The sequence below is a fragment of the Talpa europaea genome (assembly GCF_964194135.1).
Source record: "Talpa europaea genome assembly, chromosome: 2".
NCBI classification, from domain to species: domain Eukaryota; kingdom Metazoa; phylum Chordata; class Mammalia; order Eulipotyphla; family Talpidae; genus Talpa; species Talpa europaea.
This window is the reverse complement of record NC_140068.1, coordinates 21897270-21911444: the sequence shown is the minus strand read 5'-3', so window position 1 is coordinate 21911444 and position 14175 is coordinate 21897270. Positions and strand designations below refer to the sequence as shown.

The following is a 14175-nucleotide window of genomic DNA, read 5'->3' as shown; positions in this document are numbered from 1 at the left end:
CTTGGAAAGCTCTATTTTCTCAAAAATATATGCCTTACAAAAAGATGACTGAGTCATCTCATTTTTACTGCACTTTGCTACAATTAAGAATAGGATTTTTTTAAAAAACACTCTCTACTTGTGGCTGTGGTACAAGTGACATATGATGATTAAGCCATGAAATAAAACTGCCTGCCAGCTTTCCCCGTTCCCGGGCAGCCTGTTTAAACAATATGACTTTAACATATACTACTATTCACCTATTGGTTGGGACTTAAGCTTCAGGTGTTTAATTTCTTGGTCTTTTTCTTCAATAGCTTGATGAAGGAGTGCTTGTAGTTCTTTCTCTTTACGAACCAATTCTTCCAGTAATCTGCGGAAGAAGATTACATTGGTTGACAGGGTAATAAAGCTGGAACTGACACCAAGTGACCTTCTGATGTGGGCTTCTGAAGCGATAAAGAAGCATGGACACCAGGGATTTTAATGAAATGCAGCTTCTGGTCTATAGCTCTGCAGGGAGGGCGGAGAGTCTGCCTTGCTATTGAGCTCCAGGTGATAGTCCGGTGTTGGTCCATAGACATAAACATTGAGTAGTGAAGTTCTAGAAGACATCATGCTTCCAGACAAAAGACAAAATTTCCATCCCAATTACCTGCAAACTTTTCAGAGATACTGTTCCTTTGTTTCTTTTTATGACCTTAAATGGCATTTCCATGTTTGACCCTTTATCAAAATAGGTCTGGTCAATCAATATGGGTATTGTAATACAAAGTAGAAAGGTAGTAATTTTTTTAAAACTAGCGAATAATTTCACTCACATGTGGTATATAGCAAAACCAAGCAAATGAAAAATAAAAAAAGAACCCTTTAGTCTATAAAACTAATTGGTGGTTACCAGAAGGTAACAAAGGAGGGAATGTGGATATATTGGGTAACAGGTGTCAACTGTATGGTGAAGGACAGAATTGGACTTCAGTGGTGAACTTAAGGTAGTATATATACGGATGCTGATTTTTTTTTTAATAGAGGCATGTTTTATTTATTTATTCATTAATTTGTTTGTTTGTTTTTTTGTTTATACATGCACTGGGTACAGTCAGAAGCGTGGGAGGGTGAGAGAATTCACCAGAGCCAGAGCGGGGAGCAGAGCAGGCAGAAGGACCGAAGTACACTGCTGAGGGGAGCAGCGGGCGGCAGGAGAGGTCTGCGCGCCATGCGGGACCCTCCTCTGGTGGCCTGGGAGCAGCCAGGGATCGAACCGGCGCCGCAGAGGCCGTGGGCAGCTTTGCAACCCAGCGCTCAACTGCTGTGCCACCGGGGAGGCCCCAGGGATGCTGATTTTTAATAATACACACCTTAAACATACGTAATGTTATAATGCAATGTTAATAACAAAATTTAAAGAGAAAAATTGAGAAATAACTATGGGCAAGGTTGTCTATAGTTCCAGTAAAATAACCTGCGCTCAAATATTAATGGTTGTTGGTAGACTGGATTGTTGTGTTTATTCTTCTCCCTTCCAAGTGTGGCTGGAGTGGATAAAAGGCTAGCTGTGGTCGTGATACACTCATTTCCTATTTATTATTGGATGCATTTTACAAAGAAAAAGGAAAAACTAAGATATTATTTATACCATAGTTCTTACCCATGAAAATGATAGAAGCTGAGAATAGAAAAATTCAGGATGAAAGGTCTCATAAGGACAAACATCAGAGGGTGTGGGTAGGGACAGTTAATAAATCTTTAAATTTGGCTATGGAAGTTTCCAGGAATCTGAGGTGGAGTCAGAAAAGATTATCAGCAGAGGTGGGGCAGAGAAGATTATCAATTCTGGAAGACAAATCCAACCTGACCCCAAGGTGATAATTTCCACAAAAATTCCCAATAAAGAACACTATAAAAGAACACTTCTTGTCTTTTAAGACTGCCCACCTGTTTCTATGCGGGCCTTTCTTTTTCCTTCTCTCTTTTCCTTAATAAACTTGCCGTGTGCTAGAGAGTGGGAACATAATGCTGAATTCTTTCTCAAATGGACCCAAGAACCCCACACATGGAACGCCATCATCTGAACCCCAATAAAAGGCTCACTATACAACTGGGAGCCAGCTGGTAACCTACTCGCCATTACTGACACTTTCTCTAAGAAATATTCCAAGTTATGAGGAGAGATGTTCTGACTTTTTAGAAAATTATTTCTAAGTAACTTGTATTCAAAATTATAATGTGACATAATTATTAATAAAATTATCAAGACAAATTTGCATATCCTACAGCTCTTAACAAGCAGTGTTTGTTTCATTTTCTGGGTATTAGTGGATTTAATTCTGGACCAGATTCCAGTCCAAAAGTCTGTTTCCTCCTCAGTTGAGCTGTTCTGAAGGCAGCAGCATGGTGCAACTGAGAGAGGCCCTTGGCTTGCCTCCCGGTCAGCCATGCACTTCCTGTGTTTACTCTAACAAATTACTTAACACCTCAGAGCTTCAGTTTCCTCATTTATAAAAAGGAAAAGTAAAACTTCCCGAAAGGTTTACTGTCAGCGTTAAATGAGACAACACATATAAAGTGCCAAGCACAGTGCCTGACCTTTAATAAGAGTGATTCTGTTCTCTATTGCAATCTCTGGAGGTCCTGGAAAAGAGTTTTCCCAGAGCCCAGTAGGGATATCTTCCCTGACCCCCATGTCCACCCCTTATCCACAGGAACATAGTGATGTGGGATCCTTAAATAGAAGAAAGATTCAGGGAAGTGGTGGCACAAGAAGAAAACACAAGAGGCAGCCAGAGAAAGGGGTCTGGGAAGACAGGTTATTTAAAGACACCTGCAGAGTAAGCAGTGCATACTCAGGTGGGTTATGCAATAGGAACTGAAAGCCAGAAAGAAGGAAGCAGAGGATTAGGAGACTTTTATATACTTCAACAGGAATTATATTTAAAGAAATGGCTCAGTATGAATCTTTAAAGTTGGGAACTTTTTAAATCTGGTATATATTTTTGTCTTCCTTGCTAGTTTTCATGTATGAAATATATTAAAAAAATATTTTATTTATTTATACCCACAAGAACTGGGGTCTATTCCAGAGGTGCAGGGGTGGAGGTGTTGAGAAGATTCACCAGAGACAGAGTGGGGAGCAGAACAGGCAGATCTACTGAAATACACTGCTGAGGGGAGCAGCAGGCGAGACAGGAGAGGTCTGCTACGCCATGTAGGCCAGCTGCCTGGCTGGGAATTGAACTCATGCTGCAGTGGCTGCTGATAGCTTCATAGTGCTGAGACCTAACCCCATATACCACCATGGAGGCCCTCATGTATGAAATAATGATAACACAATCTTACTGTTTTCTCAAATAGTGAAGTTCTCTAGAATTTAACATTTCTTTATCTGGACTATATGTTTCCTTTTTCTCTTTAAAAGTCAGACCTTAAATTGGAAGCTAAGTAATGGGAGGACACCTAATTTATTCCAAATCCAGCTTTCAGAATTATTTATCTTGAGGATAAATCCAATACACCAGTTTTATTTTTACTTTGTTTTAAGTTAGTAGGAAAATCCTTCAAAACCAAGGCAGTTGCCTGACTTTCTGTTCAAGAAAAGTTTAACAAGGATCTGTCATGAGGTCAATTTTTTCACTTTGCAGGGTGTGGGTAGGGAGGCAGGATGGTGGGTAATTCCAGAATTTCAGGAAAGGGAAATAAGATAACCAGTCAGTTCTGCCTGAGTTACATTTTAATCATGTCCCTTCATTAATGACCCAATTTCTTGTGAGAAGTACAATATTTCAGCAACATTTATGAAAGCATATACTTACATATAAGTAAGACATACATTCTAAAGCCATGTTATTATTTTATGCTGATGGTGTGATAATCAAGAACTGGATACACCTAAGTTACCTATATCAGCAATCATCCTAAAAATCAGCTTAAGATTTTTTATATGAGGGACCTCCCTGGAGGCACAAGGGGTTAAGTCTGAGCACTACGAAGCTATTGGCAGCCACTGCAGCACGAGTTCGATCCCTGGCCAGGGAGCTGACCCACATGGTGCAGCAGACCTCTCCTATCTTGCCTGCTGCTCCCCTTAGCAGTGTATTTCAGTCACTCCACCTGTTCTGCTTCCTACTTTGTCTCTGGTGAATCCTCTTACCCCGCAACTCCCACCCTCTGCCCCTCTGGCCTATACCCCAGCTCTTGTATGCATAAATAAATAAAATAAATCTTTGGAAAAAAAAAAAGGTTTTTTATATGAGAATGGCAACCTATCCTAAAACACTAATATTTTCTCTTAAGTTTGTTTTGCAATTTATTTACTTCTATATGGCAAGTAATATTCAGCTGAAAATGACAAGGGCAAATAAACACCCGACCAACTCCTTTTTTCCACTGCTCAGTACTCATTGTAAAGCAGCTGCCTTCTATTCTCATGTTCATCTCACTTTTCTGTGGTTGATGGAGGAACTATGGGAGATAGTACTAGAAAGAAAAAAAAGAGGCCTAATAATCTGGTAGATTTCAAAGGGTCAAATATAAATATGTAGAGAGAAAATATAAATGTGTAGGCTGTTATGAAAAATGCAACTTGTACTACTGTAATAAAGAAATGTGGCAAGTTCTAGTATTTTCAACAGAGATGGGCAGTTAAGAAGACGTGGAGAAAGGAGTAGACAGAAGCAGTCCTTGGGGATTGATGGCATAAGCATGAGGACAACAGGGACAGGGTGGTAAGCACTTAAATGGCCCAAGGAGAGAAAGGGATGCATTAAGAGGCAGGTTCTAGTAACATAGCCAGGGAATGTAGACAGAAGGAGAAGCGAATATACCCACTCATTAGTAAAGAAAGGAGCTTTACTCTTATAACTGGAAGCTGTGAGGAGGGCAGGGGGTTAGACCAGAGCAGCTGAGTGAACTGACTCTCCAGAGATGAGAGAAGCACGTGGAAAATAACTCCATTCAGGACTGCGTGGCAGAGAGTGAGCTGAAGAGAAGTGAATCAAGTTAACATGTACTCTGACTGACCGAGTCACAACTGGGCTATTGCTTGAGAAATGGGGGACAACAAGATTTCAATGGACCAGAGGAGAAAAGATTCAAAGCCTCTTCCATTCAGTAGTAGAGATGGTAAACAAGATGTGGGTTTCAGAGGACAAGAGTGGGATATGGAAGTCAGAAAGCCACTTCTCTTTTCAGAAACATTTTACTATGCAGATTAGAGAAGATATGTATGGATTTACTTCATCATGCAGCCAGAATTCTTGTTTCTGAATACTGGAGAGCTTGGTATTATTCATACACTTGATAGTCAAACTTCACTTTAAAATCCTAATCTTAAGGGCCTCCCTGGTGGCACAAGGGGTTAAGATGCAACCTCTGAAGCTATCTGCACCCTCTGCAGCACGAGTTCGATCCCTGGCCAGGGAGCTACCCACATGGCGCAGCAGACCTCTCCTGACTCCCCCGCTGCTCCCCGCAGCAGTGTATTTCAGTCAATATGCCTGTTCTGTCCCCCACTCTGTCTCTGGTGAATCCTCTCACCCTACCCCCCCCCACACACACACCTCTGGTCTGTACCCTGTTCTTGTATGCATAAATAAATAACTCTTTAAAAAAAATAAAATCCTAATCTTATGATTAGAAGCACAGTATGTTTTATGTCCCTGGTGAATTACTGGAATTTTTAACCAAAGTTTCTAAATAGTTGGGTAAAACTTTATTGATTCACTCCAAAGAAAGAATTTTCACTGCAAACCCACAGCACAGTCAGTTGCTCACATGCCAACGGCAGCCTGCACAGGAAGCTGTAAATCATAAAGATTCAGACCTTGAACTGTGCCAACATCTGCAAAGAACAGGAAATATTTACCGTTCACTTAATAACCTGACCATGTGGGATCGGTGCTACCAAGTTCTCAAAGAAAATTTCAACTCCTGACATGACACAGCATATTAAGAAATGAAACAGAACCCTAAATGCGCTCAACTGATCATCTTTTCAAGATCCTAAAATGCCAAGCGTTAGTTACTCTGTTAGTTTCTATCATCTCAAGGAAAGAGCTCTTGCTCTCTTGAAAGAACTTGATATTCCAAATCAGGGGCTTTCAGGAAAACTAAAAGGCTTTCTGTCTTTTAGTTTATCTATCAGATGGTGCCGCTGCTATGAATCTGTATCCAAGGCACAGCCTGGAGTTTAAGATAAACTACTCTGAAAATCTCAGTACACTTGGAGATCAAGTAGTGATCAGAGAAATGCCACTGAAGGAGAACTAAATTGTAGAAGCAGAAAATGTATTTGACTAAAGAGATTAAGATGAATCTCTCTCTCTTTTTTAAAAAGATTTATTTATTTTTATACAAGAGCTGGGGTACAGGCCAGAGGCACAGGAGGGTGAGAGGATTCACCAGAGACAGAGCAGGGAGAAGAACAGGCAGGACCGAAATACACTGCTGAGGGGAGCAATGGGTGATATAGTAGAGGTCTGCCACACCTTGTGGGTATCTCCCTGGCTGGCTGGGAATCGAACCCATGCTGCAGAGGCTGGAGACAGCTTCACAGTGTGGCGCTCAACCCACTGCACCACTGGGGAGGCCCCAGATGAATCTCTCTTGTGTTATGATGAAAACCAGTGAACCAAATTTCCATGAAAGAGATGAGATTTTACATTTTCTCGGACCCAATGTCAAAGTAGCCCCCAAATACATGCGCTTTTATAAAAGTAAAAAGGAAAAGAAGGCCACTCACGTCAGAACTGGACTTACCTATTAGTTTCTATTTTCATCCTTCCAAGCTGTACATTCAGTGACCGGTGAGCACTCTGGGAATCGTGGGATACAGTAGAACTGAGCGTGCTCACCCCTGAGGTTGCCACAGCATCTTCAATGACGGGGTGAGGCCTTCGGACAGTTTGATTTGAAGGCCGTTCCTCATGATCTTCTTCTATATCCAAGTCTTCCTGGTCAGCAGTATCACTCTCAGATGCGAGGCTAAAGTGTGGCCTCAGTTCTGTAAAGTGTAATAACCACATTACTGAAATGTGAATGAATGTCTTAATTTCTCTTTTTAAAAAAGATTTGTATTATTTATTTATGCATATAAGAGTTGGGGTGTAGGCCAGGAGTGCGGGGTGGGGGAGTAGAGGTGAGAGGATTCACCAGAGACTGAGTGGGGAACAGAACAGGCTGACTGACTAAAATACACTGCTGAGGGGAGCAGACAGCGAGACAGGAGAGGTCTGCTGCGCCATGTGGGTTAGCTCCCTGGCCAGGGATGAACTCGTGTTGCAGTGGCTGGTGATAGCTTCATAGTGCTGAGACTTAACCCCTTGCACCACCAGGGAGGCCCAATCTTAATAGCTTGTCATGAATGTCACCTCCCCTGCTACCAGTTAGATATGTTTCCAAACTGCTTTTCCAAAGATAAGGATGGATTTCCGCGCACTGATTAAAATTTGTACTTTCAATGAAGTACAAAATTCACAAGATATGTACACTCAGAATGATCTAATGCAAACAGAAGAAAAATGTTCACACTGCACATAAGAAAAATGCTTAAGTCAGAAATTCTGTAAAAACCTGTTAGGTACCTAACATCTATTTATATGACAATGCTCATTCAGTATTACTTTTTTATTGATTGTTTTAACACACTATATATGATTCAGAGGCACAGGATCACACCTCCTCACATATATTTCACCACACCACATGTACCTCCAAAGCTCCCACTGTCCTCTACCATAGCCCCTTGGGCACCCTCCCCATGGTTTTTTCCCAAAGCCTCAATTCTATAGTCAGATTTCTGGGGTTTGGTTTATTGCTGCTTGGGCCAAATATATAGTATTTGTATTTAGAAAGGAAAAAAAAATATGAAAAAAATCCCCACCAAAGCCAAAAACCTTACTGTAACAGCAATTTCAGAAAGTACAATTAGAGATTAAATTAGAGAGCCCCCGCCCCCCCATATTGGGCTAGGGGTTAAGTCTCAGAGCTATTACCACTATGGCCTAAGTTTGAAACCCAGTTGAGGGAGCTAACCCACCTATGGCATAGCAGACCTCTCCTGTCTTGCCCGCTGCTCCCCTCAGCAGTGTATTTCAGCAAATTTGCCTGTTCTGCTCCCCACTCTGTTTCTGGTGTATCCTCTCACCCCCTGTACCTCAGGCCTACACCCCAGTTCTACCACACAAAATAAATAAATAAATAAATAAATAAATAAATAAATAGATAAATAGATAAATAAATAAATAAGAATATCAGAGTTGGCAGCTTAAATTTTTCTAAAATAATCCTTAAATTTCTCTTATGGTCTCTTAGAATGAAATTTTAATAGCAACTTAAAAGTTTTATTGTCCTATTAGTTAGGATCTCACTTTTTTCTTGGGGGGCAGGGGCGGTTCTTATATTTATTCTTTTTTTTTTAAAGATTTATTTATTTATACAAGCACTGGGTACAGTCAGAAGCGCGGGAGGGTGAGAGAATTCACCAGAGCCAGAGGGAGAGCAGAGCAGGCAGACTGACGAAGTACACTGCTGAGGGGAGCAGCGGGTGGCAGGAGAGGTCTGTGCGCCATGTGGAACCCTCGCCCAGCAGCCGGGGATGGAACCTGCGCTGCAGAGGCTGCAGGCAGCTTTTGCAACCCAGCGTTCAACTGCTGCGCCACCTGGGAGGCCCTATTTATTCTTATACTTAAGTATCCACAAATAGTCCTATAATTCTGTACATTTTAAGTCATTTTTCCTTATATATAAGTGGCCCAATTATTTCAAATAATTTATTATTTTTTTATTTATATATTTTTTACATCATTGTTCATTTTTAAACAATATTTGCTTCCCCCAACCCCCTCAGGTGTAGTCCCCGTAGGGTTTCCTTCACCAAGGCACCCGTGCACCATCACCACAGTCCCCTGTGCTCCTCTCTCCCTCCCTCAGATCCCTCTCCCTTCTCCTCCTCTGCACAATGTCTCTGGTTTATAATTGTCTGTTTGTTTTTGTTTTATTTTGTATCTCAAATAATTTAAGGAAAATAGAAAATTGTGAAAGAATGCAATACTTTCTAATAGTGGCTCCCTGAATACACATCATTCATTACATTAGACATTGTAGGATATTCAAATGAGATGGTCCATCAGGCGCTTGTCCACTAAGAGAGAACAATCTAAAGCAGATATGAGTGAACACACAGAAGAGCCACACCACCATGGCCAAAGGAATATGGAATTATACATAAAAATTCATAGAGCTAAAAGTATCTTAGATGATCTTAGTTACAGACCTAACTCTGTATGTAATTCACATGTACATGCGTTAAGAGTGCTTGGGGTAACATCACAATACTTATCAGTGAAGCAAATGCTACCTGTTGAAGTTACTTGTACAGAACAAAATGGTGGTCCATCTTATATTTTATACAAGACACCTGACTCATTCAGCTTAAAGACTGCTAGTGTTAAAAACAAGACACAGGCCATAATGGAGTCACATATGCTAAACCCTGATCACCAACCAAGACTTAAGTTAATTATAGTCTCAGCCTCTCCCAAAATAGAACCTTAAATGGGTCAATCAGGAATGCTTATCAGCACCAGTTATGTTATCTGCCTGATAGACCCCTGCTGTCCTCTAAAGGAAGGTGACTTGCCATATTTAATCTAATCTTTTGGTAAGTATAATTTCCCTGTTCCTGCTTCCTTCTGACTCAATTGCCTTTCATTTTTTTTTTAATTTTTTTTAATAGTTTTTTTTTTTATAGAGGCATGTTTTTATTTATTTATTTATTATATTTGTTTGTTTGTTTTGTTTATACATGCACTGGGTACAGTCAGAAGCGCGGGAGGGTGAGAGAATTCACCAGAGCCAGAGTGGGGAGCAGAGCAGGCAGAAGGACCGAAGTACACTGCTGAGGGGAGCAGCGGGCGGCAGGAGAGGTCTGCACACCATGTGGGATCCTCCTCCGGGGCCGGGGAGCAGCCGGGGATCGAACCGGCGCCTCATTTTGTTTTTTACCAGTAGTAATACCTTGTGCTTTAGCAGTTTTAAAATCATTATTAATACTGGACACATCCCTTCATTATCATATCTCTCCAGCTAAGCACTGCCAACATACTCCCTATGCTCAGCATTTCACCATCTGGTCCCCCAGGCCAGATGGACCCTAAGGAGAAACAACAGATACTCAATGTTGCCAATCTTCTAAAGGCTGATTCTTGATGACTCAGAAAATAGCCTGAGGAAAAAAAAACTCTCAAGGGGTGTGCACTGTACTCTTTGTTCTGTGTGCTCTTTTTTTTTTTTTTTTGAAGAAAGTAGATGGAACACTTCTTTATTTTTTACTTTGAAATGATTTTAGAATAACAGAAAAGTTGCAGTAAGTAGTACAGAGACTTTTCATATATGGGGCCTCCCTGGTGGCGCAAGGGGTTAAGATGCAACCTATGATGCTATTGGCAGCCACTGCAGCACTAATCTGATCCCTGCCCAGGGAGCTACCCACATGGCACAGCAGACCTCTCCTGTCTCGCCCGCTGCTCCCCTCAGCAGTGCATTTCAGTCAATCTGCCTGTTCTGTTCTCCACTCTGTCTCTGGTGAATTCTCTCACCCCGCCACACCCCAGCCTGTACCCCAGCTCTTGAATGCATAAATAAATAAATCTTTTTATTTATTTATTTATTTATTTATTTTTTTTAATAGAGGCATGCTTTATTTATTTGTTTGCTGGTTTGTTTGCTTGTTTTGTTTATACATGCACTGGGTACAGTCAGAAGTGCGGGAGGGAGGGTGAGAGAATTCACCAGAGCCAGAGAGGGGAGCAGAGCAGGCAGAAGGACCGAAGTACACTGCTGAGGGGAGCAGCGGGCGGCAGGAAAGGTCTGCGCGCCATGTGGGACCCTCCTCTGGTGGCCGGGGAGCAGCCGGGGATTGAACCGGCGCCGCAGAGGCCGCGCGCAGTTTCGCAACCCAGCGCTCAACCGCTGCGCCACCGGGGAGGCCCAATAAATAAATCTTCAAAAAAAAAAAGAGAGCTCTCATATGCCCTTCAGCAGCTTACCTTAAACTTAACATCTTATATCACTTTAACATCATTTCCCTCCAAAATAGGAAATGAATATTGAGACCATCCTTTGAACTGACCTACAGACCTTACTTGAATTTTACCCATTTTACCCATTTCCCCCTGATGTCCTTTTTCTGAGCCAGGGCATCATATTATATTTGTGTCATTTCTCATTTCTCTTTGAGTCTTTTTCAATTTAGTGGTTCCCTAGTAATTTCTTTCTCTCTAATAATATATATATATTTTTCTAGTTCATCCCCGGCAGCCGGGGATTGAACTGGCGCTGCAGAGGCTGTGGGCAGCTTCGCAACCCAGTGCTCAACTGCTGCGCCACCGGGGAGGGCCCCTCTCTAGAATTTTTTTCTCAGTTATACAAAATTTCCACCCCAATTTGTGATGATCAAGTGGATCTTACTTACTTATTGTTTCAACCAGTATTTATTTATCAGGTGCTGTGTGGACAATGTGGGTGGCACAGGAAACTAAAACAGATAGTCACCCTCTGGTGAAAGAACCAACTATCAGACAAGTAAATAAGTGGTTCTGGATTGTGGCCAGTGTCACAAATGTGGAAAAATCCTACTTTCAACTTCATGGTGGGTCAGAACTCTCTGAGGGGATGTCTTGTAAAGTGATACCTGAAGAATGCCAAGGTACGAGAAAGCAAAAGTCTGTGACCACGGGATGTGGGTGAGGGTGTGCCCCTTGTAGAGAAAGCAGGATGTCCAGGGATGGTAGGATATCTACTTATATTTCTTTCTTACAGAAGAAAGAAATCAACCTTCACTGATGCTCAATATAAAGATTGGCACTGAATCACCACTTACCCATCAGACAAGGTATTCTGACAGGAAGGAGGGAGGGCTTTTCAAAGTCTGGAAGGCTTGATGGTGATTTACAAGTTTGAGATACCTTTATAAATAACCTAAATTGTGTAACACTTCATATTTATCTCTTAAAATTTCTATTTTAAAATGCTTTACTTGGGCCTCCCTGGTGGCACAAGGGGTTAATAAGCACAGCACTGTGAAGCTATCCACAAGCCTCTGCAGTACAAGTTCGATCCCCTGCAAGGGAGAGAGCTACCCTCATGGCACAACAGACTTCTCCTGTCTCTCCTGCTGCTCCCCTCAGCAGTGTATTTCAGTCTGCCTGTTCTGCTCCCCACTCGGTCTCTAGTGAATCTTCTCACTCCCCACACCTCTGGCCTGTACCCCAGTTCTTGTATGCATAAATAAATAAATCTCAAAAATCATGTACAAATTAGTATACAGGGGCCTCCCTGGTGGCACAAGGGGTTAAGTCTTAGCACTATGAAGCTATCTGTAGCCACTGCAGCATGAGTTTGATCCCCGGCCAGGGAGGTGGCCCACATGGAGCAGCAGACCTCTCCTGTCTCACGTGCTGCTTCCCTCAGCAGTGTATTTCAGTCAATCTGCCTATTCAGCACCCCCTGCTCTGACTCTGGTGGGTCCTTTCATCCCTCCCCCCCATATCTCTGCCCTGTACCCAAGCTCTTGTATGCATAAATAAATAAATCTTTTAAAAAATTAGTATACAGAACATATCTCTTTGTACCTCACTGCAAGCATAGCTGGGACCTGCCTAGACCAGTGACTTCCAAACCTGGCTATGTGTCAAAATGACCTGGGAACTGGATTAAAGTCAGATTTCTGGGCTTTTTCCCCAGCGGTCTCTTACTCACTCAGTCTGGGATTGGGCTCTGAGAACTGTAATTTTAAATAGCTCCCTACATGACTCAATGCACCGGTAGGCTTGGGAATGGCCAACAAAAGACAACATAGCAACCTGTTTGGTGGACACAGATATAGCTACATATAGAAATGCACAGGTATTGGGGTGACTTGTATAGTTTTCTATTTCTCTTCATATCCAAATAAGCTTTTTAAAGACAAGAAAGCAAGGCTTCCTTATTTGTTTCATAGTCAATATTTCACTTGTGTACTGTGCTCAGACTGTATGCACTAGATAAATGTTATTTGTTGACTCTGAAAGATAAAGAAAAGGCTAAGCTAGTCTGAAAAGGAGAAAATACCATAAATGATAGATGAACAGTAATCTAAAATATCAAACACAAAGTAATTAATATTTCTGACCTGGAACTAAAATGGTAATGGCTGTCTGTACCGCCTTTCGGATGATACTGTCTAAAGCAAACATCCAGTGTGGCTTGATGTTATGATTCCGAAGAACTTTGTTGACCTGGAGAAAGAGAGTGACATTTAGCCTACTTATATTTTTAGTTGCAAATCATCTAGTTAATGCACACATTTAGATGGTATTCTGTCAACAAAAATAACTAAAAAGTTTATTCACTTTCATTTGTGAATCATTTTTTTTATGTCATCAGAATACAAATGAAAAATTGCCAATTTCATGGGCCTCCCCGGTGGCGCAGCAGTTGAGCGCTGGGTAGCGAAGCTGTCCGCGGCCTCTGCGGTGCCGGTTCGATCCCCGGCTGCTCCCCGGCCACCGGAGGAGGGTCCCACATGGCGCGCAGACCTCTCTTGCCGCCCGCTACTCCCCTCAGCAGTGTACTTCGGTCCTTCTGCCTGCTCTGCTCCCTGCTCTGGCTCTGGTGAATTCTCTCACCCTCCCGCGCTTCTGACTGTACCCAGTGCATGTATAAACAAAACAAAACAAACAAACAAATAAATAAAAACATGCCTCTATTGAAAAACAAAAGAAAAATTGCCAATTTCAAATTAAAGTTTCGTGATCTCCAAGTAAGCAAAGAAGGTAAGTAATCCAAACAAAGGCAGTCTGGTTAAAAGGGACTGTTGCTTCTTTGAGATTCAGAGCTTGTAGCGTCCATCCTACTTTCATGACATATGCAGATTGGATGGTGGAGGAGATAAAGGAGGAAAAAAGAGTCTAAGAGGCTTGAAATAAAAATAAATGCTGTTCTTAAATGTTATAATTCTGCCATTTAACACAGTCAAGCTTCAGCACCCCCTGGTGACTTGGAAAAACTGGTAAAGGGGGGAATTAGCATTTATGTGCAATCTATAAGTTTGCAACAATTCATGCCTTGCTTTCCTTCCCACAGTTGCTTATATCTCTGTAAACAGGGGAATCACCTGCTAAAAATTCCAGAAAAGCTATTCAGATTAAAAATCTTTGTTGT

The 14175-nt window shown here is 41.8% G+C and overlaps 1 protein-coding gene across 1 annotated transcript in view; it reads right to left on the bottom strand.

The window, feature by feature from the left end:
* Positions 1-14175, bottom strand: part of MAP3K5 (mitogen-activated protein kinase kinase kinase 5) — a gene marked incomplete at both ends in the record, with an annotated part of 210548 nt that overhangs the window by 3442 nt on the left and 192931 nt on the right. Inside the window, 3 exons of the mRNA XM_084228474.1 lie at positions 240-352; positions 6733-6976; positions 13145-13250. Of these exons, the coding sequence (XP_084084600.1) occupies positions 240-352; positions 6733-6976; positions 13145-13250 (463 nt within the window). The remainder of the gene's footprint in view (positions 1-239; positions 353-6732; positions 6977-13144; positions 13251-14175) is intronic.